At 37.0% G+C, this 25,457-nt stretch overlaps 1 protein-coding gene across 2 annotated transcripts in view; it reads right to left on the bottom strand.

Moving 5' to 3' along the window:
- Positions 1 to 10,132: 10,132 nt before the first annotated feature.
- LOC139737422 (tyrosine-protein kinase TXK-like) overlaps positions 10,133 to 25,457 on the bottom strand; it is a 76,236-nt gene continuing 60,911 nt past the window's right edge. For both annotated transcript variants that reach the window (XM_071648096.1, XM_071648097.1), the window contains exons 8-19: positions 25,055 to 25,126; positions 24,513 to 24,647; positions 23,696 to 23,826; positions 21,105 to 21,170; positions 19,621 to 19,795; positions 17,610 to 17,695; positions 15,968 to 16,098; positions 14,674 to 14,738; positions 12,745 to 12,860; positions 11,626 to 11,786; positions 10,829 to 10,938; positions 10,133 to 10,311 (exon numbers count right to left, since the gene is read on the bottom strand). In XM_071648096.1, coding sequence (XP_071504197.1) covers positions 10,855 to 10,938; positions 11,626 to 11,786; positions 12,745 to 12,860; positions 14,674 to 14,738; positions 15,968 to 16,098; positions 17,610 to 17,695; positions 19,621 to 19,795; positions 21,105 to 21,170; positions 23,696 to 23,826; positions 24,513 to 24,647; positions 25,055 to 25,126 — 1,222 coding nt within the window. In that variant the 3' untranslated portion in view covers positions 10,133 to 10,311; positions 10,829 to 10,854. The remainder of the gene's footprint in view (positions 10,312 to 10,828; positions 10,939 to 11,625; positions 11,787 to 12,744; positions 12,861 to 14,673; positions 14,739 to 15,967; positions 16,099 to 17,609; positions 17,696 to 19,620; positions 19,796 to 21,104; positions 21,171 to 23,695; positions 23,827 to 24,512; positions 24,648 to 25,054; positions 25,127 to 25,457) is intronic.

The raw sequence follows: 25,457 nt of genomic DNA on the forward strand, positions 1-25,457 counted from the left end.
TCCGTAAAGGGGAGACGCCTTTACAATATTAAAGGGGGCGCACTCACCCCCATTTTTTTCTTTTTATTTCTTTTGTTTTAACCAATAATAATAATAATAATTATAATAATAATAATAATAATAATAATAATAATAATAATAATAATAATAATAATAATAAGAATAACAATAACAATAAAGAGGGGGCGCGCGCCCGGTGCACCTCCTCTGGATCCGCCACTGGGATTTTGAGTATTCTTGTGCCACAATGGTCTGATACACAACATCTTTAGTATTTGTTCCCCTTTCACATGCATTTTTTTTTCTCTTTGTTTAAAGACGACCGTGAAAACCTTTAAAACTAGACAGCTGTACACATAGGCCTACATAACGCAACACTTATGACTAAAAAAGTTATAATTTGTGTAGTCTTATAAAACATGCCATCATATGCACGTATACCAAAAAGAACCCCCCCAAAAACAGTTATTTCGGCACTCCTTCACCTAATGAAAAAAAAAACCCAGAAAGAGGACTTGCGCTACATCATAGCTGAAACATTTTGGTTTGAAAGTGTGTAATGTAGATAGGTTTGTATAAAATATTTGGCAAAAAATGTGTCGATGCTAAACAACAAGAAACGTGAACATTTTATACCGCACTGATTATCGATATTTCAAGCGAATCCACGGTCTTTCGTATGTCCTAGAATGGTTTAATACTTTGATATATTTGATTTGATATGAACAAGTAATGATGATTTTCATGATTATTTTTAGTTTTGTAATATAACGATGATTTCATGAAAAAAAAATTGCGCAAATGTAGTTAGCATATTTCATGTCTTTTTATAAGTATACTGTGCAGTGTTTGATAATGTTATAACAGTATGCATGAAAGTAACTGCGTTCGCATAGTAGTTCGTATATACAAGGATTGTGTTTCTTGAGTGTGTGTGTGTGTGTGTGTGTGTGTGTGTGTGTGTGTGTGTGTGTGTGCATGGACCCATGGATGTGTGTGTTGGTGGGTGTATACGAGTATTTTGTGGTTGGGTGGGCAGGTTACGTGATATCTTGAAGGGTTATGAATCTAAATGCTGAATCTTGAATATGGATGATTTAATCAAAATTTACGGAAACAAACATTTCATTTCATTAATTTTTATGCGAAAACAACTTTTTAACAACTTTCAGCATATGATTTAGATTGTTCATTCACTAATGAGTTTGTGGGAGATAAATCTTAAAGCTTTACAACAGTTCATACTAGTAGTTCATTCACTGAAGAGTCAGCTAGTAGCAGCTTATCATAATTCACAAACAATGGCTTGATTTCCACTACTGGTCATCAGCTCTTGGACCATACAAACTCGCATGCTTACCGTTAAAGTGATCGCCTGCGTCGGCATCAGTTGAGGTGTAGAGAATTTGCTGCTTTATGATTTCCTTTGTTATAACCTAAATTTGCTGACGCGATTGTGCAAAAGACTTTAACAGTTCCTATTCTCTTTTCTAACATAATGAAAGAGCACTTGAATTACCCCCTTCATGCACATACAGAGCATGGGGAATGAAATTACCCCTAACATTTTTATGTCATATAGAAAGAATGTATACGTCTCATATAAGAAAACTGACTTTGTGGGATTCTGGTTGTTCTGCAGAGACGCCACGAAAGATTGTAGTCTTCTCAATCCATCGATGGCGGCACCAAAAATTAAAAAAGTCTTTAACTTTTCAACGGATTGTCCGATTTCATCAAACTGCACTATGTGTCCTACTAAGATTGCTGCATTCACTAAATTCGCATATTGGGTATCATTCCCCTTCAAAAAGTCGCTAACCCTGTTATTACCACACATAACTTGTTCGTGTGTAATTTCAATGGTACTCCGAGGAAAATGGCCATAAAAAGCAGAATAAATCATCTATGTTGTGGACAAAATATTATTCAGTTTGTACAAACGAAAGTAAACTTACTTTAGGAATCTATTTTATGAATGTAAAACAAAGTCATATGATATATGCAAAAGATATTGCTTAGTATATGTCAGGCCCATATTTGGTGCAAGGTTATGTTAAAAAGTATTTGAAACACTAGCAATTAAAATGCAAGGTATATATTACAAAACTCCTTTTATGCATGTTCATTGATATCATGGTGTGTGCATTAAAAATATTTCGGTTTTCTTTTCTCGATCCAGTGCTGTTAAAAACTGCATTTATTTTCATTTATTTTCTTGGTCATGGCAAGTTGTAACTATACGTGACTAGTATGTCTTTATACCTCAAAAGAAATCAATTTTCTTGTTCATTTTGTCATCTTTTACCCTCTCCTGGAGGGGCAAATAAGCAACGCTTTACGTCTCTACATCCAAGAAAGTAAGTAAGTAAGCAAACAACATGATTATCATCGTCACATTTGTTTTTCAACAACTTTGGTTCTCGCTCAAATAATTTAATCGTAAGAATTCTCTCATTGTCTCTCCCTTTGGCTTCTGTCTTTTCATTTATCTTTTCCTCTCTGTCATTTTCTATACCACTGGCAAGCATATAAGATGTTAGGACACCAACAATGCTTCATCCTCACCCCATTAAAAACAAAAGACAGACATAAACCACTCATTAGGATTCGTATTTACAAAAAAAAAGAGAAGAAAAACAAACACGGATTTAAATGGCGTAGCATTAAAGGTACTGTACAGTACTGGTTGAGGTGGGGATTCATGTTTTGCACATTCCTAAGTGAGATAATGAGAAACCTCTTATGAAATATTAAAGAGCATGTAATTTTAAGAAGGGTTCAACATTTATTTGATGAAAATTGGTTTTCAAATGGCCGAGATATCCGAAAAAGTGATAATAATAAAAGGCGACATGCCACAACTTTATTAGGATCTCTTTGTTTCACCTTGTTTTTGGATATCTAAGCCATTTCAAAACCAATTTTCATCAAATAAACTTTTGATACCCCATGGAATTGCATGCTCTTTGACATCTCATAGAGTGGTTTCTGAATATCTTGCAAAACATTAAAAGCTAAATCCTCACCTCAACCAGAACTGTACACACCCTTTAATCATAAGTTTCTCTCTGTGCCGTACGTATGTGTAAATTTCTGAAAGACATCTGTCTATAAAATTTCATCTGTAAGAAAAATAACATATATATATATATATATATATATATATATATATATATATATATATATATATATATAGCACGTGTGTGTATGGGTCTGCATGTGTCTGTGTTTACCTGTACAGCATTTTTACATCACCTTCATTATCTAGATGTGGGAGGTTACAAATGAGGCCAGATACAGAATGTAAAGTATAGAATATATAGATAGATATATTTATAGAAAGTTTTATGTACAGATCGATATAAATCAAATCGATAGCCATGAACATAATTATACATAGTCGCTCAATCATGATATACATCCAATGCTGAGTACACGGAGATTACACGATAAACTATACAAAAGACATTAGGATAATCTTAAATCCAGCGTGAAAATCACTTTGTTGCAAAATGGTTCAGAAAATAGCAAATTCTTTTAAAAAATAGTTTGTACAAAACTCATATATCAAAACTGAAGTTTACAAAAAATTAAGTACATAAAAATCAATGTAAGTATCAAGACAAGAAGACGATGGAATTTCACTCAGTTTCTTATAGCTCCTTTCTGAGTAAAATCCTGGAATTTCTTCACCTTGGAAACTGGCAGCAATATCATATACTGCAAATGTAACTTGCAAATACTTCTTGGTAAGAATGAATGCAGGAATTTTAAGAGCTTTAAGTAACACAATACAGAGCACTGAATAAGCAAAGTTCACATAATTGGAAATATCCGGAGATCCTTGCGATCGGTGACGGGTGATAGCTGTTTCCCTCATGGGCAGTATCCCATTCTTGAGTCTAGAATAGCTTCTTTTCATATAGCCTACATTTGAAGATCTTTGTGTGTGTGTGTGTGTGAGTGTGTGTGTGTGTGTTTGTTTTAGTCTTTTTGCTTTTTGAGAAGAGCAACATGACTACCATGCTACGCTTCAGTAATTTTCTCACAGACAATGATATCAACATCTCTTCCACGCTGTATTATATTTACCACTCTGCTTCTCAGCTTCTAACTCGCACCTTATATATGAGGCTCCTTGCCTGTTCAGTGGACCACTGTGGCCTAAGTTCCCGAGTAATTATTTTCGTTTAGCTCAGGTACTGCCACAGGAAACTTTGTGCATGCTGGGAATGCTGCTGCTGCATTCTGGGAATGATGCTGCTGCATTCTCGGAAGGTTCTTTGCATTTACAACACATTCAACACAGCATTAAGTTTTGATGGTGCTCTAGAATTGCAAGAATGAGCATAGACAGACAAGAAGGCTAAATTGAATTTGGGAATTCTTGTCCACAAAAAAAAAAAAAAAATAAATAAATATTCCAACAAGTTCCACATGTAGCTGGCTAGTAATGAGAGGCTTCATAATCTATAGAAGCTCTTCAAAATATGACTGAAGAAACCTATCAAAATCCTTCCGCCCAAATAAATAAATAAATAAATAAATAAATAAATAAATAAATAAATAAATAAATAAATAAATAAATAAATAAATAAATAAATAAATAAATAAATAAATAAATAAATAAATAAATAAATAAATAAATAAATAAATAAATAAATAAATAAATAAATAAATGTAGTTATTATTCTTTGGGGGAGAGAACTGTGAAATATTTCATTTAACAATGCAATTTCAAGGAATGGATGAAATCTTGTCTTTCTACTTGACAGCTTTAATTATCACACCTTCTTGTCTAAATCAATGATCCTAAAGCTGTGGCTACTCACAGCTCTGTGAAATAATCTGTAAACAAAATTGATTCATAAATTCCACAATGTCGACTAGTCACTGACGGTTTTCTTATTAAAACATGACCTTTTTTTCTGCCTGTCTTTTCAGTTGGTCTGTAGCTCTCCGAAAACAAAACATCAATTCAAGAAGTAGAATGGTTACATATTGATTTGATTTTAATCAAATGCGAATACATCATTCCCCTTGCACTCTTCGATATGTTGATGATAGTGATTGACCAATATAAATTCCTGTTATCCCTTTCATATTATTTTTTCCTGTTGACCAACAACTGTTTTTTTTTTCTTGCTTTATTCAACATCACAGCGAGTCTTGTCTATGACTGTATTCTAACCTCTTGGGACAGCATTTTTCTGAACCACAATACACTCAACCCATGTTCTGTCAAATGTTGGATACTCTAAAGTGTATGCTGATGACTGGATTTCACACACATTGCACAATCTCTGTAGCTGCAGACAAACTATCATGCATACAATACAGTGTACTTCCACAAGTCAGAAGGGAACCCATTAATGTACATGACATACTGGCATCTCTGCAGCAGTAATTCAAAACAACAGAGCAGCAATCCCATAGAAAAAAACGGAACACAGAAATTGATAAACAAAACTAAAGAGGGTTAATACACAAAAGGCTATTGTAAAATTAAACACTTTGTGCTCACACACATCAGGGCGTAAGAATCGAAAGGACGAGATGATTAGATTCTCACTGAGTATTTCTTGTATGTACATGAGTTTTCCACACGCAAACTCAGTGCATAGATATTTTAAACACCTTGTTTTTTCCATTTGGTCGTCACAGTTCCCTGCAACTCTGTTTCCTGGACTAATTCTACATACTGGTACATCATCTCCAAAATGTTGCAGATCTACACATTTACAAACTGTTATGCTTGAACATTGAACCTTGGCATCTATAGATATCGGGGAATATTAGAGTTGTTTGATTTTGGCATGTTCATTCACTAATTCTTGCTTATTTGTATAAGGCTCTTACAGATAAAGTAAACTATGATTGAAAAGCGCATAATATAAAAGAACATATACACAATAATTTACGGATAAAACGAATATACAATGCACTATGTATGGTAACTATTAACAGGACCTACATCAAGGTTGGCCTGAGCAAAGTATGAAACACTGGAAGCTTGAAAAACTTAACCCGTTGAGGACGAGTTCCGAGAATATTCGGGTAGGTGTCTATGGGAAATGCGTGTTGCAGCAAAATCAGTCCATCCTCAATGGGTTAATGAGCTGAATCAATGACACGGGTTTCTGGAATTTCAAATCTAGACAGGGCTTAAAAAAGCATTATAGGCATATTCCTTCATCTTGTCTCAAGTCAGGTTTGTGAAATTTCACCAAACACTACAATAAACAATGCACCAGGTAATTATTGCCATGATAACTATAAATGTTGCTGCTTTAGGGGAAAGTGAACCTGTTATGACACAGACATCAGACGGTAATTCTAAGTACATCATCTGAATACACATCACACACCTGCACGCCTTGGAGTCAATTCCTCCAAAAAGAAATGAGCTAATAGCCTCATGCCACACACTAGCAACATGATCACAGTCTTTCTATATGCCTTGAGAGTGGCCAGTCAGAGACACATGCTTTGCAAGGGTTCTTGAGATTAACAACAATTATGCTGCTGATACTTCGTATTGCCTTCCTTCCCCATCCCCAAAATAAACTTCCACACAAACTACCAAACGAACTTGTGATCACTGGCAGTTTTTCTTTGAAACCACATAGTGCGATGATGATATGAAAAGATGAACTTGAATTAATTAAATAATTCAAGAAATCAAATTGTGAAGAAGAGTAAATTGAGTTTAGAAAAAAGAGGAAGTCATTTCCACAGACACTTGAAATCTAATACTGTATAATGTAGACTATCCATTGAAAATGATTTGTGGAATGAAAAATGCAGTGCTTGTCATGTTCCCTTTCTGCACTGCCAATTTGCATTTTACCTCTTTATAGATACAATAACTTTTTTCCCATTAAGTACATAAATCTTCATCATCTTAAAGAATACAAATTACTGTGATAATTGAAATTGGGCTCAAATCTACAACAGAACGCCAATTTTAATTTCAGTAAAATCAGAGCAATCACATCAATAAATATAAGATGAAACACTAGTCTTATACAAGATGTTGAAGCCAGTCATTCTAACTGGCAAGTACACTATTCTGCCTTCAGTGACACTTTTACAGTGATTGTGGGAGGGCAATACCTCACAAAGGACTGGAAAAAGAGTCTGGAGTGAGGGGACACATAAGGTCCAAATTCACAAAGAAAAGTTTCAAATTTAGCCTGTGGATTATGCAAATTTTGTTTGTGTAAATGTGTGTGACAGATTGGGTATGCCTACAGACATCAAATAATGAATGCAGCTGATACTCACACAGGTATTTGCTTGCTATTTGCCCAACTATACATGAAACAGGGCCACTCACATACTCCAGAAAGAATACGTGGTGCACCGTGAAGCCTTCTACCCCCCAACGTTTTACCACCACGGAAGCCTTCAAAGATTTCATTATACATGACACAACAATGAAACATAAATAAGAGTTACATTACTAGGGAATATTCTGGTTAAACAATAAGGGAGTTCAAAAGTTCATAATGTATTGAAAAATTTGCAACATTTTCTCGAGCTGTCTGGTTTTCTTGCCTGCTTTTGAAACATCTTAGATCTTAGAGTAAGTACAAGAGAAAATGTGCATTTCAACTATTGTACCCAGTCAATTCGATGCCTCTGCTTCTTCACACAATCGCTCTATTTGTCACAATAATGTGGCCTTTCATATACATTCTGATCTAGCTCACTGACCTTGACCACCAACAAAGAATTGACCTTTAATCTTTTATGTAGGAAGCATTTTCCAATCCATCACTGATTCATAACAAATAAATTTTTTTACTGAGCTTACTCCTAGAGGAATTTATGTCCAAAAAGCAACATTTCAGCTCAATTTTGGTGACCATTAACCATGACCTTTCACCCCTGTCATTTTTAGGCAATTAATCACTGATTTATATCTAGCTTTCCTAGCAATTGATATTACCCCTGGAACTGCAAGCTGAAGTTATGACCTTAACTGTTGACCTTTCAACTATCGCCAATATCATGTTCATGGAAATAATTATCGACTTATTTTTACACCTCTTACCACAGTACAATCCAACTGGACATTCCTTGAATACTTTATAAAACACAAATTTTCGTATGCACCTTAATTGCAAATTTAGTGAGAGCCAAAATTTATGATATTAAATGCACGCAAAAGTTCTTGTCTACATCATATGCGTTTAATGCCAGCCACAAAAATCAAATGCATGGCTCCACTTGACAAAAATTTCATGCCACAAATATTTCTTGCTTTATGGGACAACTTGAGACTGCCATTCTAGCCAAAGATCAGAGACCTTTGACCTTTAAAGGGACTGTACAGTACTGGTTGAGGTAGGGATTCATGTTTTGAACATTCCTAAGTTAGATAATGAAAAGCCTCTTATGAAATATGAAAGAGCATGTAATTTTAAGAAGGATTCAACGTTTATTTGATAAAAATTGGTTTTCAAATGGCTGAGATATCCAAAAAAGTGCTAATAATAAAAGGCGACATGCCCCAACTTTATTAGCATATCTTTGTTTCACCTTGTTTTTGGATATCTCAGCCTTTTCAAAACCGATTTTCATCAAATAAACTTTTGATACCCCTTAGAACTGCCTGCTCTTTGACATCTCATAGAGTGGTTTCTGAATATCTCACAAAACGTTAAAAGCTAAGTCTTCACCTCGACCAGAACTGTACACACCCTTTAACCTTGAAGAGTGTTGCCCCAAATCATATCTAGCCTACCTGGGCCAGGCACTAAGAATAAAATTCCTAAGTCTCCAAACAACTAAACAAAGACAAAATAAGCCATCCTTATGTACTTCGGGTTAGTTATGAAGAAATTGACTTCGGGCTAGAATCTGAATGATCAATTGCTTCTTTCTTTGTTGTTGAAAGTTTACACAATCAAGCTTACCAAGAGCACACAGGACTTTGTGAGATCACTCATTGTGATAAAAATTTAGGAAGTCTCTCAGCTAAAGTTTAACATTTGGCTTGAAAAAAAACCAGGCTAGAACTTTGAAATTTGAACTTTGAACTTTCTATCAATAAAGAAGAAAATTGAAAGAAAGTGGGAATACTGAGAAGAGCTGGTGTGTCAAAGGAAAAAAAGAAAGAAAAAGAATCACGCCCATGAAATATTTGTATAACTATATATATATAACTTGAAGGTATGATCTACGACATTGCATACGTAAATCTAGAGGGAAAATAAACTTTCGTCTTTTATGTTGTAATTTGAGCATCAGGTTTACAGTAGATTTATCATACTTAATCACATCATCAAGATTTCTATTTCTGATGTGTCACTCCACTATTTCAGCGTAATTGGTCTTTCCATTCCAATCTTTGTAAAGTAACAGCATTTTGTAAGTTTGTGCTTATTGATTGCATATGCTGTACTGTATATATGACTGTCTACGTCTCTGGATGCCAAAAACATCATTGCTGAGCACAAAGCATCAAACACAATGTAAAAAAAAAAAAATGATAACTCAGGCCAAAGCCATTATGCTTTGACTGTAATCACCGAAATAACTTCACAACTGTTGCAAGACATTTCTGTGGAAGAGAAACAGCTTCTTTTTTTCATCAGCCTTTTCTACTTGGAACTTTACATGTATTAATGAAAAATGTCATATCTTTAGACGAGTACCCCTTGCTATGCATAGACGATTGTGACACGCAGCAAACTCCGCAAACTTCTGGATGGGACACTTTACACATGGCCCCCTTTTGACAGAAATCTGACATCTCAGTAAACCTTGCACACGACCGAGCAGGTGTCAGCCAGAGGCAGTTCTTCAAGAGCATACCAAGCAGGCTAAGAGGAGACAAAAGCCTGATGTGGTTTCAGCCACGATCCATGTACAGCGTAGATGGCAAAATTCTGTGAACTCATTTGAGAGGGCTTTAGAGCACCACTATCCCATCATGACAGGTTTTCTTGCTCTGATCTGAGCAGAGATTTCCAGAAGTTTGTAGGTGGTAGATAACCTAGAACTCGCTCGCGTCAGATTAGAATGCAACGCAGACGATTCAACACTCTCCTCCATGGTCTTCCGCTTTTTTTTCTCTCCACATGAGATGAGATACTCCTGTTCCTGTTTTCAAGCTAGGCAAAGCAGTAATAAAGTTTGATTTCACGACCAGAAGCTTTTCACTGCCAGAAAACAACGGTGTAGAGTTGTCAAGGTGACGTTGAAGTCTCAGCTATTGAAAAGTCCAGGCAGACACAACTCACAAATATCAAACTACTGTGATGGTGTTTGACCAGTTGCATCGTGTCTCACAGCACACTGTAGAGAGATAGGAGAGAGGGAATATATTAAAAAGGAGCTAAGACAAGGAGAGACAAATATATTCAAACAGATATATCAAAAGATGCTTACGAACATAATTATGTATATCTGCAAAATGCTGACTGCAAATTGGCAACAGCTTCATTTTCTGTTAACAGAAAATTGATAACTTGTGATGCAATTGCATTTAGATACTGTATAAGCTGATATTTTCGCGTACAGATATTTTCGTGAATGGAGAGGTCACAGACATTTTCACGAGATGTTGTTTTCCTGATTTTAACACTGGGGCTACATGTAAGTGCACTACTAGCCTAGCATTATGGCGACATTTTCTTGTGTTGTTAAATTCGCGGTCCAACAGTGATTTGCGAAATTCGCGAAAATCAAACCCTCGTGAAAATAACAGCTTATAGAGTAATTTTACATTTGAAGGCAGTAATTATTCTTTTAGAGCAGGATATGTTCCAGCATTTTAATGATTAGATTGCAAAAATTAGTGCACGGCACTCACCACTTGCTTTCTTCATTCAGGAGATGTCATGTCGAGTGGAGTTCTGATTTATCCGAGAGTTGTGAGAAGCGTGCCATCAGGTGGTTGAATGACGGTCTCTCCTCCGGCCTCTGCATCGGAAGAGAAGAAAAGATACAAACCTCAACAGTGCAGAGGGACAGAGGGATAATCAAATCATTTGAAAATGGAAAACTGGGCGAGGATAATTGCATAACAAGCCCCTCACAGTGATAAAACCTCTGTCCTTGCGGTAAGCAACGCTTTGGTATTAAAGCTCTGGTGCGATCTTAGTATCAAATATCTATTGCAGGCATGAGACTTACTTCACACACTAAATTAACCCGTTGAAGACAAGTCCCAAGAATACTCAGGCAGTTGTCTATGGGAAATGAATGTTATAGTAAAATCAGTCCGTCCTCTACGGGTTAATTCACATTCAAGTTCAATTCACTTGAACTCTTAGCTCATCGAGGACGAGCTGATTTTGCTATGATATGCATTTTCAATACACACCTGCCAAGTATAGTCGGGACTAATCCTCAACAGGTGAAGTTCTCTGTATATACGACACTATACAAACCAAAAAATCTAAATCTAAATATTGAAGGCAAGGATAAAAACAGAGAATGCTTCAAGGAAACTGTATGATAAATCTTCAAAAAAAAAAAAAAAGGTAATCATATACATGTATATACCATATAATAATCTAATTTGAATGAAAAATAATAAAGTCAGAAAGCCTTGAGGCCAGGCTAGAGTTAGATAATCACATGATGTTGTCAGGAATTATGTCCTACCTCTCCCCAGCAGTCCTTCATGATGAGGTAAGCTGGCCAGGGGCAGTAGTCAGGTCTCTCCATGCGGTAGTTGCGCCTTGTGACGTGGTCGACGACTTCCACATTGCTCATTGCTGGGTATGGGGCCAGGCCCCCTGAGAACACCTCCCACATTAGAATCCCTAATGGGGGCGGGGGGATGGGGAAAGAGGATCAGGTGTGAGTAAGAGTTTGATGAATAACTAAATACATCAGTGAGAGAAAGTGTGGAGCAAATGAATTGATTTGTTATGAAGTGAGGAAAATTGAACAAACAAGTAGTTTATCTATGATTCTAGCCCAACAGATAATGAATGAGGTTTATTTGAGTACCAGCAATTCAGTAATCTCAGCATGTGAGAGCTAGCTTGGTTCCACCATCTTCAGAATTTGTACAAAAAGATACAAAGAACATAAGTTTTGTTTAATAGTAGTCATACTCTTACTTAGTTTAAACGATGAGGAAAGTAACATTTTGACTAACTGTGAGTGGAAAAAATATTTTGGCACAGCAAAACTAAAATATTGTGAGATACCACAGAAAAACAGGTAACTTTTTTCACACCAAGTCTCAAAGTAATGTGATTTACATGAACACTTTGAGATCAGCATACAGTGCCATGTTACCAGTTAAACGAAAGACATTTAAAAGTCATGATGTTCTTCATTCAACTTCGACAGTGCATTTGATATCTTTGCTCTATTGGCTAGTTCTCTTTACGGAATATATTCTTTATAAAAACAGAAATCATTTGTTTTATTCTTTTTGTGTGTGTACTGTTTTGTCATAATTTACTTTTCTTGGGAGAAGGGGAGGGGTAGAGGTAAACTCTTTCAAAGCAAACAAAAGTTCATCTGACGGATCCTAGAATATCAAGGCATACTGGAAAGCATTCCTGTACAGAAAATCAAGGAAGTGCTATTTCACTCCATATCTACCACAGTGGTTGAACAACCAACCAATTATCATCAAAGGAATTAAGGATTAGAATCCATGTACATATGAAGAGCCCCTACTACTGTCTAGATTTTAACAGTGAATTTTTGAACAGTGAATCCCAGCATGGGCCAGTCTGACTCTTTCTTGTCCTCGTAACTCACCAAACGCCCAAACGTCGGATTTGCTGCTGAATCGGGTGTAGTGCAGGACCTCCGGGGGAGCCCACTTGATGGGGAATTTGGTGCCAGAGCTGGTATACTCATCATCCATAACATACCTTTTGATTTGAAGGAGATAAATATAAATCGTAAAATAAAATAATACACAACAATGAACTTGTGATGACTACACGGAAAGGCTACAGGTGCACATTCTGTTTTTATAAAATGTGTTCAAGAATGTCGTCAATCAGAACCGCTGAAATGACTTACATACGTGTGCTGCTCTTGATTTATTTTTATTAACATGCACCACTGCGCAAAAAGTGTGCAATGAAAAAGCATAACTGTACGGTCACTGACTTCACAATGTATACTCTGGCAGTGCGCACTCGTATCACTTGTTACAAGCATGCTACTATATGCGCTCTCAATCACTATTTCTGTAAACAACTTCTAGTTTGTGCCACCTGCTGGCCTTGTGCATGTAGAGAGCGTGTACGTACATTATTGTATTGTATTGTACAATGTACGTACTCTGTGTACAGTGTTTGCACAGGGCGTGAGTGTTTGGAACAAATATCTTTAAACATCTTTGCTTTTGAGCAAGTTCTACATGTAGCTGCTGGTATTGACCCATAAAGGTACATGAAAAATGCTGTTAATTTTTTCGGCCCATTTTATAAAACAAATAATGCACAGGTTTCAGTTTGTGACATTAGTGGGGATGCAGCTCACTCTGGGGTATTCACAATGTCGTGCACATTTCACCAAGTTGTAAATACCCTTGAGTGCGCTGCATCTCCACAAGAACACCCTCACCTGTGTATTATTCGTATATTCGTTATTGATGTCACAATCATATTCATCCATAAAAACCTTCACCTTCAGTCTCTGTTGTCTCAGTTACCATCGGCGTCATTGAGACAAGGCTACCTCTCTTCAAACATCAAGTGGCATGGTATTCAGTAACCATGAAATGAGATGTAGACTTAATGTTCTCACTAGTGAGTGTGATACTGGCAATAAGTATGAGATTTCAAATTGTCTCTCTCTCTCTCTCTCTCTTTCTCTCACTCAATTTAACAGATGTCCCCTCTACGCGGGAAGTATATACTTCTACAGAAAGTGTTGGCAAAGGAGCGAATGAAAGTTACACCATAACTGAACGAACTGCAGAATGTGATGTACAAAGAATATCATAAGAGAAATGAAACTAGCTCTGTATACTAACTCTCGCTAGTGACAATGGAAGAATGAATGAGGCATATCCCACGTGCCAGAGTACACTGCTTTGTGTGATGCTCAATGTCACACTGTGAAGGACAGACTAAGGCCCTAACAGTGACTGACTAATGATACTACAGCTTTCAAATTGCATGATGTTTTTTTTTTTTTACACTTTATCCTCCCCCTTTTCTATTCTTTGTTCAGAATGGTGTCATTGATGTCAAGAGCACTGGCTTGGGTGGCATCGCGTTTGCAAGTTATACATATTCACTATCAATAATCATAAGTTGGCATTTCTTTAACAAGGCAAGAGGAAGAGCCCCTAGGGTACCCTATAGTATGGCTGCCATGGTCTCTTGTCAAAAGGTAAATGCCTACAAGAACTCTCTATTAAAATTGCTTTAAATCAAGTGTACCACCAGATGGTTCAATAAAGCCAATATAAATCTGGGCAGCATCAAGCATGCAGTCAGTACTAAAATGGGCAAAATATTCCAATGCAGATATATCGACACACCTTGGCGCAAAATACAGATCTGGGACATGACTGCATTTTACCACTCCTACAGTAGTTCAACTATGATGAAGGTCACATAACATTATACGCCATCATAACATGATCTAAATTCTTTGAATTTTCAACCCTGGTTTGATTCAAATTGAATGCTGATCAGGAATTCTCCCACAATCACGTACACTTACCTTGTGAGGCCAAAGTCCGCAACTTTGACAATGTGCTTGTCGCCGACCAGACAGTTCCTGGCAGCCTGAATATGATGAGGATGAGACAGAAAATATCATGAAATCTCATGGATTAGCTAATTTTTTGGTATTTCTAAAAGCTGTCCATGTCAAGTCTGAGAAAGTGTGATGGAGAAAAAGTTAAAAAAGAAAAAGGTGACATTCTGGTGAGGTGGGCTTGATTTGTAGGTACAGTGCATTTGTGGGGAGGGGGGAGAGTTTGATTGTAAAGCTGAGATACATCAAAATAACTAAAAAAGGTTAAAAAAACCAAAGCCGGCTTTGTTGATCTCACAATTCACAAGATTGGTTACTAATCTGGACCATATGTTCAGCATAAATTACAAATTGAATCTCCATATGTAATATTCTTCTTTGTTAAAATATGTAAAAAAAAAAAAACAAACCCTACATTATTTGTTTTCATTAATAACATCATCATAACTAAGCACAGATATTTCCGAAGTTCTAAGGTGGTGCAATGTGTGAGTATATTTGATTATCAATGGCTAACTGAAAGCAGGGTGGTAATATCATATGTGTACGGAGTGAACATCATACAAGGCGTAACAACCAAGACGGACAAACCGAAAACATAATGCCTCCGGCACCACTTCATGGCGGAGGCATAAAAATGATTTTTATCAAAAGGTTGAAGTTTCTGCTATCGATATCTGTTCATTTTGTGCCTCAGAATTGTGTATTTTTGCGTAATTTATCTTTTCCAATGTAGTAGCGTGCTTTCTTGCTGCAAAACTTGTATGAGGATATATGTAGATATCAAGGCTGAGCTCACTAGATATTTTTACTTTCACTGGCCCCACATGTACATGAGTGCCTTTTTTAAAGTAAACAAACTAATTTGTGAGCTCAGCACCGCTCTATTCATATCTTTCGTCCAGTCGATATTTTACTATGTCCGATGGCACATGCCGTTGACCGTGGAAAAGGAAAACATGTACTGCTCGACTAGCTTTCGCACAGACAAATTACCAACTTGTCCATTTTTTGTCAATGGAAAAAAGAATCTCAAATGGGGGCAAAGAAGATCCTGGGAGTTTTGCTGAAGGAACAGGTTAAGTTCTATGGAATTTGGTAGCTACAATCTTTAACCTCTTATGCACACATTGTAATGTTACACTGGAGTGCAACCTGAATCCCCTTGGAATTAAAACTCTCTAGCGACACTACCGGATCTTGCAGATGCTGCTGTTTATTCCCCATTACATTTTCTAGAAGAGCTTCATGCACTCACCAGATCCCTGTGAATAAAGTGTTTGTCTTCAAGGTACCTCATGCCGGCACAAACTTGTTCTGTCATGTAGATGAGGATATTTGTTCGTTCCAGTAAGTACTTCTGCCGCCTGATGTACATCAGCAGGCAACCTGTGATGGTGCAGCCCGGAATCACAGGGAGGGATGCGGTGGGGTGGGGTGGTAGACAGGGTGTGGCAGAGAGATGGTAGAGGCCAGTGTTGAAGAATGTGGTAGCAAGGGAGTGGTGTTGTTGGGTAGTACACATGATATTGAGGGCATGATTGTGGTCGCAAGTGTGGTATGAATAGTTGTTGAAGCCATTATAGTGTTGTTGAGAAATCATCATGTCAAAGACATACAGATTTTACATGGGTGTAAAGATTTGCACAACATTCCAACCACGAGCATGGTGAAAGGGATAGTGAAAAGTTGTGGGTTGTTAACGAGTTGTGGTGTAACAAAGTTGTAAAGGTGATTTAAGGGGGGGGGATGGACAAATGTTCATAAGGTGGAAAGGAAAATGGTGAGAGAGAGAGACAGATCTTGGTTATACAGGAGAATGAACAAGGGTGAAACATGTAATTTAAGCCATCTCTGTAAAATCTAATCATGCTTTAACTGAGAGTGAAAGTACTGCATAGTGTTGCTACACATCAGATATTGTAGAATATTGGTTTACAGTGTGGGAAATGTAATACTTTTAAGCATCCACTTTCCATCAACTCACTTTCAAAATTACAAGTGTAATAGAGTAGGCATAATCTTGTGCTCTGGTAAAGAGTGAACCGTTATACTGTATACTTGCGTTGTCATTTGATAAGTCTGCACAAACTCACAACACCAACTAATGTTTTTCCTTCACAAAATTAACCCGAAGAATGGCACGAATCAAAGATTGATATAGATTCTTCATCATCTGATGGCCATAAACTTCCAACAATACCATCATAAATAACTCTAAATTGACTGATACTTGGAAGAAGGGTGCATACGAAGGTATCTTGAAAGAAAGAGGAGGTAAAAGTGGCAAGAGATGAGGGAGAACACAAAAAATAACACGAATCCCAAAGAATATACGATAAAAAGCAGAAAAATTGATACATGTTATCACCAGAAAAAAAAGGAGTCTATACTTACTTGCATAGGTGTGTATCTATCTATCATTTTATCTCCTCTGGTAGTAAATAATATTACATACACGTACATGTATATCTATATGTGCATATGTGTGCATCAGAGACTCCAACCCCAAGTATTTCTTACACGGGCGATTCTCATATACCCATTGGCAAACTAAAGACTAGGATAGTGGAAAAATGTGTGCAATATTATTGAGTGCAAAGAGCGACGTCCCTTACGGCCAGGGTTCTAGATGCTCAATGGGTTCCAGGTTTACACATATGCTCTCTGGTGCTATCGTAGCCTTAGTTTTTAACATATATGACTAAAGTTGATCGGGAGTAAGCTGATACTTAAGCTGGAGACACATAGCTAGAGTGGGAGAAATCCAAACTCAAGTAGGAAAGCGGGAGATTTTGAGAATTGGTCTCAAAGCGGGAGAGTTGGAGTCTCTGGTGTGTGTGTGTGTGTGTGTGTGAGCGTGTACTTGTGTGTGTATATGTTTCTACGGAATGGCTCACCGTTTGGCATGTACTCCGTGACAATGCAGAGGGGCTGAGCCGAGGTGACACCATACAGCTGTACCAGGTTCTCATGCTGAAGTTCTCTGCAGAGGAGAAAAACACAAATCACCAATGAGAGCAGGGTGTTAAAGGGATGGTACAGTATTGGTGGAGATGAGAATTGGGCTTTTAACTTTTTGCGAGATACCAAGAAAGCACTTATGATATAGTACAGAGCATACCATTTTAAGAGGAATTCAAAGTTTATTTGATGAAAATCGGGTTTGGAATGATTGAAACATCCAAGAACAAAGTAAAACAAAGTGATCGTAATAAAGAGTGGGTCCCACACTTTATTAGAATCGCTCTTTTTTGGCTATCTCAGCCATTTCAAAACCAATTTTCATCAAATAAACATTGAATTCCTCATAGAATTACATGCTCTTTCATATTTCATAAGAGGTTTCTCATTATTTCACCAAAAAAATGTTAGAAACCCGAAATTAGGTCTCAACCAAAATTGTACGATCCCTTTAATTTCTGTGTATTTACTTCACAAATAAGACTCATTAATGCATCATCCCAATTACTTTGCAGACATTCCGGCAAAGAAAACTGTAATATGAAACCAGTATGGTAGAAGACCACAGATTTGATGCCTGTCCAAACAAACAAACTTGGATACATTAACAACCACAAACAAGCGCAACTGTGTTTATGTGTACACACAGGTAACCAAGCACTACTGGAGTGACATATGCAGCAATGAACAATTAACTATAACCACAACAAAGGAAATTAAACACAATGTACACATAACACACACACACACACAAACACACACACACACATACACACAACACACACACACATACACACACACACACACACACACACACACACCAAAAAAAAAAATGCTGATTCAGATTATGGTAAACAGGTCAAAATAATATTACAGTCAATGCCAAGATGAGAAACTGATATAATATTTTTGCATTGTTCTGGTAATCACCCATCATCCGAGTGTAACATATGATCTTGTCACACACTATTTTATTACAGTCAACTACTGATACTCTTGAATATATAAAAATTTCATACAGGAGGATGAGCACCTCCATATAGGCAGAAAACGTATGAGCTCATTTGGGGTAAGGATAATTATTCCCCCTTCCTTCTTTTTGTTCTTCTATCTTTCTTTCTGTTCTTCAATCTTCCCTTCTTTTCTATCAATCTATTAATGAAAGGAAGCTTACAAGAGAAGGACAATACCTTCAAATGTTGGGATTAATTCTTTGGCCCTGAACACACCACGGCTGCCCACACGCACTTGCACATTTTTTGTTTGTGCATGTGTGGGGTCTGACTGTGTGAAAACACATGTGTGCATGTCTTTGCCTAAGCCATGTCATCCCATTATCACCCTTATTTTGCTGGATAATATACATGACGATAGAATTATTTCTTCCACACCCATGCAAAAGCATAAAATTTACTGCCCTTTTAAGTGAGAAGTTCTTATTGCAAGAAACTTCTTGGTGCTAAAGCAGGGCTCAACATAAGCACTTGCCTACTTGCCCACGGCAAGTTAAATTGTATGTCGGGCCAGAGAAAATGTAAAAATGCTACAAGTTACTTGACTGGGTGGGCAAAGTCAAATTTTGACTTATCTCTACATATCAGAAACTCCTCCAGTCAATTAATACATTGGCACTATTTCTGGGGCAATTACTTTATTCTTTTGGGCAAGTAAGAAGTTAACATTAAATAACACTGTGACTCATGTACTATGTCATATTGTATTTTACTTTGTATTTTATGTACTTACAGGGCATGCTTGTAAAGCAGTTTATTAAACTGAATGCACGTACCCTGTCATTTTTTTCTTTTTTAAGAAGACATGAATAAAATAAATAAAATAAAATAAAATAAATAAACATTAATGATTGAATTGCCTGCTGGGCGAGAGAAGGGAAAAGGGTAAGATCAGACCCTGGCTAGAGGATAAGGGACAGTATCTGGTGCTCACTTCATAACTTTGGCCTCGTCAACAAAGTCATCTTCAGACATGGACCCCTCTTGCATCATCTTGACCGCTACAAATCGGTTGTTGTGGGTCAGCTTGGCCAGGTGCACCACACCAAACTGACCACGCCCTAGTTCGTGGATGATGTTGAGCTCAGACCACTTGATCTCCCACTTTGCTGTTAAATGCAACATGCCAGAAAAGATTTGCTTCAGACATTTAGTGCTGTACAATGTATTAGCAACTTTAAAGTGCAATTACACATTTTTTGTTCAAACATATTGCTGAACACACTAAAATCTAATTGAAGAGGTATGACTGTATACCAGTCTTATCATGTTCATGAAGTAACAAGTGACAATGTCTTTGTAATAAGACTTTAAATTTACTATTTTTCAGATATTTTTTCTATCTTAAAGTCTCATGACATGTGATTTCATTACTGCATTTATATCTGTATCCATAGACTAATTCACTTAATTTGTATGCATGAATGTCTTTTGATGTACAACTGTGAGCAATTTAGCAATTCAACTGCTGCAAGTCACAAGCATAAGTATAATGACCATAATAAACATTAAATTTTCAACATTCACATGTTTTCACCAGCTAATGATACTGGTCACATCCACATATGCATGTAAGTTGAGGTGATCGGGTAAAACTTAAATCAATTTGCATATCTCCCATTGGTATATGTGGAAGAATCATCATAAAATCATATCAATGGTCACTAACTTAGCAACTACAACCTTTCAAACCTGAAAGTCATCACTGCTACATAATCAAAACACAACAAAACTTTTGATGCAATGAAAACAAGTTTTCCTGTTGAATTTATGTCTGTAGTGTTGGTCATTTGGAGGCTTAGAATTCTGGGGCTGTGATTTCATGACCCTATTTCATCTTGCATATGTGGCTGTTGCTACTGGTAATTCACATGTTTTCACACTGTTTCCTCGAATTATAAATTTGACAACTTTTTTCCAAGTCAGATTTTGAAGAAACTTCAACAATTTGGCACCTTGGATTTATTCTGTTTATCAGACCAAAGCGATAATAGCAAGAAATGACACTTAAATGACTGCAGTCACAACATATCCCTAAATATCATCCAAACACTACAGATGTTGTCTTTTGTATCTATTTGTTTTGAATAATAGCACTGCATTTGAAATGAACAATGAAATAGCTCAAGACACTCAAGACACATCACTCATACAACATAGAGCACTTGGTCTAGCTTTGGGCTGTGATTTCTGGTCACGCAATTTAATAGTGGTCTTACCATCTCACATCTAAAGCGAAAGGAAAAGTCTTAACCAAATTATGATTCAATGTTAGCAAATGTGACCAGTTTCGATGTTATGATAGTCATGTCTACACACTTGGACATCCCACAGTCTTGGGTCTTTGTCCAATCAGTCTCTTGCTGGTTTATCAGGAAATTTGATCATTTTCTATACATCCGTGTAGCTCCTACTTACTTGAACCAAGGCCAGCAGTTGTAGGTAATGTGAAGCCGGGAGGGTTACGCAATCTTGTTATTAAACCTGTTCAAAAAAAGACACACAAGCAGCACACAATATGGTAAGGCTGCCAAGCAATGACTGCTGTATATTATAAGGTAAAACAAAGTTTCCATACACCTGTAGAAAATGTCCATCTTTGCTCTAAAATGGACAAATACGCAAAGGAAATGTGTGAATAAAATCCTGTAATATCAAAATTTCAGTTGGGTAATGACAGAAATGCAAAATATCAGCTTAAAAGGTACACGGACAGTATTGCCACCTGAGAACATTATCTGCCGGTACTCATGGTAGCTATGTAATGTTATGTAAATCAATTATCGCTCATAGACAAACTGGGCCCAAGCAGTATCCATCACTCGTTTGCACAAGAGTGAAAACATGCAGTTGTTGGGAAATACCCCTAGTATGGCTTCTGGGAACTCAAAGGTTTGTTTGCAAAGGCTATGAAGATTTCACAATCCTACTCATGGAGTAACCAGTTCTCACACTAGGAAAACTACTGCCACTTGGCATGCTGCTTAAGTTTAAAGGGACTGTACAGTACTGGTTGAGGTAGGTATTCATGTTTTGAACATTCGTAAGTGAGATAATGAAAAGCCTCTTATGAAATATGAAAGAGCATGTAATTTTAAGAAGGATTCAACGTTTATTTGATGAATATTGGTTTTCAAATGGCTGAGATATCAAAAAAAGTGCTAATAATAAAAGGCGACATGCCCCAACTTTATTAGTATCTCTTTGTTTCACCTTGTTTTTGGATATCTCAGCCATTTCAAAACCGATTTTAATCGAATAAACTTTCGATACCCTTTAGAACCGCATGCTCTTTGACATCTCATAGAGTGGTTTCTGAATATCTCACAAAACGTCAACAGCTAAATCTTCACCTCGACCAGAACTGTACACACCCTTTAATGTCATATATTGGATTTAGTAGTTTCTTTGTGCATTAGAGTTTTATGTCCTGATATTGGTGGAAATTCTCATATACATAAGTTTACATTCTCTGGCACTGTAATTCATCTTGATTACAGATAGATGCAAATACAATCACTAGTATTATGCCGAGTCCAATCAGCATTCCGCCCACATGGTTCAACGTGTTGCTTCTCCACAATAAAAACATTAGTGTGCATACATTAATGCATAAATGAATTGATTTAGTTTATATTTCCTTATTTTAGTTGCTTTGCCAATTCCCTGCACTGATATTCAAACTACTAAAAATTGTGCAATGGTCGTGGGGATTATTTGAATGTGTAACTCAAGGCATTCAATGTAATAGAATGCTTCCCCCTAAAGTAAATGGCAGACTTGTTCGTGAAGAAGGCAGCTTCCTGGCTCAGAGCCAAATATGGTGGTAGCAATGCAATGTTAAGCTTTATTTTCAGTTTCAAATCCTGTAAACAAAATTAAACAAATATCATATTTTGCACATTGCGGCATGGTACTTGTATTATACATTTAGGTTGCTTATTGATGAAATGAAACAGAAATTTCCAGCTGAATTCCATACTTCAACATTTAGACTAGATACACGCTTGCTCCAATGGAGGCTATGCAGCACAGTGGAAGTACATGTTTAGTAGCTCTTGTCGTTAAATGAATTACATGTCATGAGCCTCAGTCTGTCCTCATCTTCCAACACACCATTCATTTCTTAGTTATCTTGACTTGTAAGACCTCCCTCATTCAATAAAATCAATCTGTAGTCAGCATTGAGTACTGTAAAAGTGGTTTCTTTCGCGGTGGTTTTATTTTCGCGCTTTTCACGATTTGAGGTTGAACAGCGAATTTAACATCACGCGAAAATGTTTTGAACTTGTCGCTTGTTACATCGCTATCATTACCGACTGCGAATTTAAACACACGCGAAAAAGTCGGCACTGATGGAAACCGCTAAAGTTTCTGTACACGAAAGAAACCACTTTTACAGTACTAGATCACTGCCTCTCATCAGTTACAATCAGAAAAATGAGTGCATGCATTTTTTTGTGAGCTGATCAACTATTAGAGTCACACAGTGAACATTTAGCTTGTAGCACAGACGGTCTTTTCCAAATGTCATCAGAAGATGCAAGGGGCATTCTTGGATACAAAATAAACACTACATATATTCTCTAATTTCTTACTATTCTACGGGTAGACGGTTTGAACTAGGTATTGACACATATCTTGAAACTACCAGATACTATCTTCACTATAGACTACAGTCTACACAGAACATATTAGAACCAGCTATGGCTGTCGGGCAGAAGCTCGGAAGTCTAGTGGATGCGATGCCTGTCCAGTAATCAGGAGATCGCTGGTTCAAATCCAACTCGAGTATGTAGCCCATGATTTTTTTTTTTTAATCATGGCTATTACTGAAACAGTGAATAATTGGTGTTTATTTCATTGATGAAGGACAATTTGTAAATCAATTGCAATAGACTACAGTCGGTGGTGGAGAATGCTAGGAATTAAAGAAAAAAATTGTTGTGACAAGTATTTTCCTGCCCTCCCTGTGACCTGCCACTGACTCGGTTGTCTGTAAGACTCACCTCCTGCATTCAGTTTGTGGTATTCTATGAGCTTGGCCATTTCCCTGAAACAGTGCTTCTCTGCTACGTAGAATTCGTTGTTGTGGTTTTGCTTGATGTGGTAGTGCCGCACGACATCTTCGCCCGTTGGCCTGTGCAGTGGGCAAGATCATGAAAGGTGGAAAACATGATTACCAGTCTCTCACACATCCAATGTGTGTGTGCGTCTGTGTGTGTATGTCTGTCTGTTTCTATCTCTTGTAGAGATCCATGTAACAGAGAAACTACAGTGACACATACAGTTTCATGCTAGACTGTAATTGATTTATTCAATATCAAATTTAAGCTCTATGGAGTCCTGTATTTTTTCCTTTTTTGGGGGGAGGGGAAGGAGTTTGTACTCAGTGTTGTCTGAGGTAGTATATGAGATTATGGCCATTTATCATTCAAAAAGCTGACAAAAAAATGCTATCAAACAATACAAAAGTAGAAATGTCATTTAACAGCATTTACCAATATATGAGTGACTTTAAACCAATCACGAGATATTCTTGTGAAATCTGGGAATCAAGAATGGTGCTGATTTAAACCAATACATTCTGCAAAGACGATCAAATCTGGGGAACTTACATGAAAAGAAGAATTGCATGTTCATGGCGGGGGGGGGGGGGGGGGAGAAATTGCAGGCATTACTTGCTTAATATACACATCTCTTTGTCTCTTTCTGAGAAAGTCAAATTTCACTGGTGGAGGATATCAAGATTGATCAATCTTTGTTAGATTTAAAAAGTATGATGCCTCTGAGTCCATAAGATCAATGGGAATTTAACGATCTTACCCTTTGTCTTTTGCTAGTAAAGAGAGTGTGTAGAGACCGGCTGTACTTGAATTCCTGACAGTGAAGCAGCCATCTTTGCCTTCCTGTCTCAGCTCCAGCTCTGTTCGTTGTCTGGACCACGTTCCGTTGAACCAGCTGATTGGGAAGAACCAACGACACAAGACCATGTTTTCTCATCACAAAAAGACACAAAATACAATCCTTTTACAGGAAAAATGGTAGATGCTCTGTATTTACAAACAAACATTGTACATATTAAAACATAGCACACAACCCCTATACTGTGTTGAAGTTAGCATTCTTATCGCCTGATACTCATATTAAAAGACGGCACTGCTGAAAAAAATTAAATTCAGTATATGGTGGACAAAAGAAATGAGAAGGTAAAAAACAAGAGACCTTGGCCCTGTTGCATGAAAGTGTAGATCAGACATAAGTTAGAAAATCAAACATAAGTCTCTGAATAGTCAATTCTGACTGGCTGATACCTGACTTATGTTTGATTGCATATTTTTATGCAACAGGGCACAGATTAAACGTACTCGTATCTTTCCAGACCCGTTGAATATTTGCTCTTCTCCTCCACATAGTTGCTGGGGATGAAACCCTCTTGCCTGCAAGGATAAAAGGGAAATAGAAGAACAGAATGAACAGCATTTAATTCCTGCATACATTTTTCACCTCTGAAATAGAACTACATGTGCAGTTCTCATAGTCACAGACACCCCTTTCAGAATTTTGTGGTTGCATTTAATATCCTCATCAAAATAATAATGATATTTTAAAGACCAAAGCGATGGTGTTAAGCCTGGTGTTAACATAGCCTGGAAAGTTTCCACTATTTTCATGAGCACCTATTCTACAATGACACAATGCTTCTGGCAATGGTAACACCCCTTGCACACACCCACAATTTTGTGCAGCTAGTGCTGTAGGAGAGCCACA

This window comes from Diadema antillarum, unplaced genomic scaffold, assembly GCF_040938485.1.
Source record: "Diadema antillarum isolate AM-2024a unplaced genomic scaffold, OU_Dant_1.0 seq00000693_RagTag, whole genome shotgun sequence".
Classification (NCBI taxonomy): Eukaryota; Metazoa; Echinodermata; class Echinoidea; order Diadematoida; family Diadematidae; genus Diadema; species Diadema antillarum.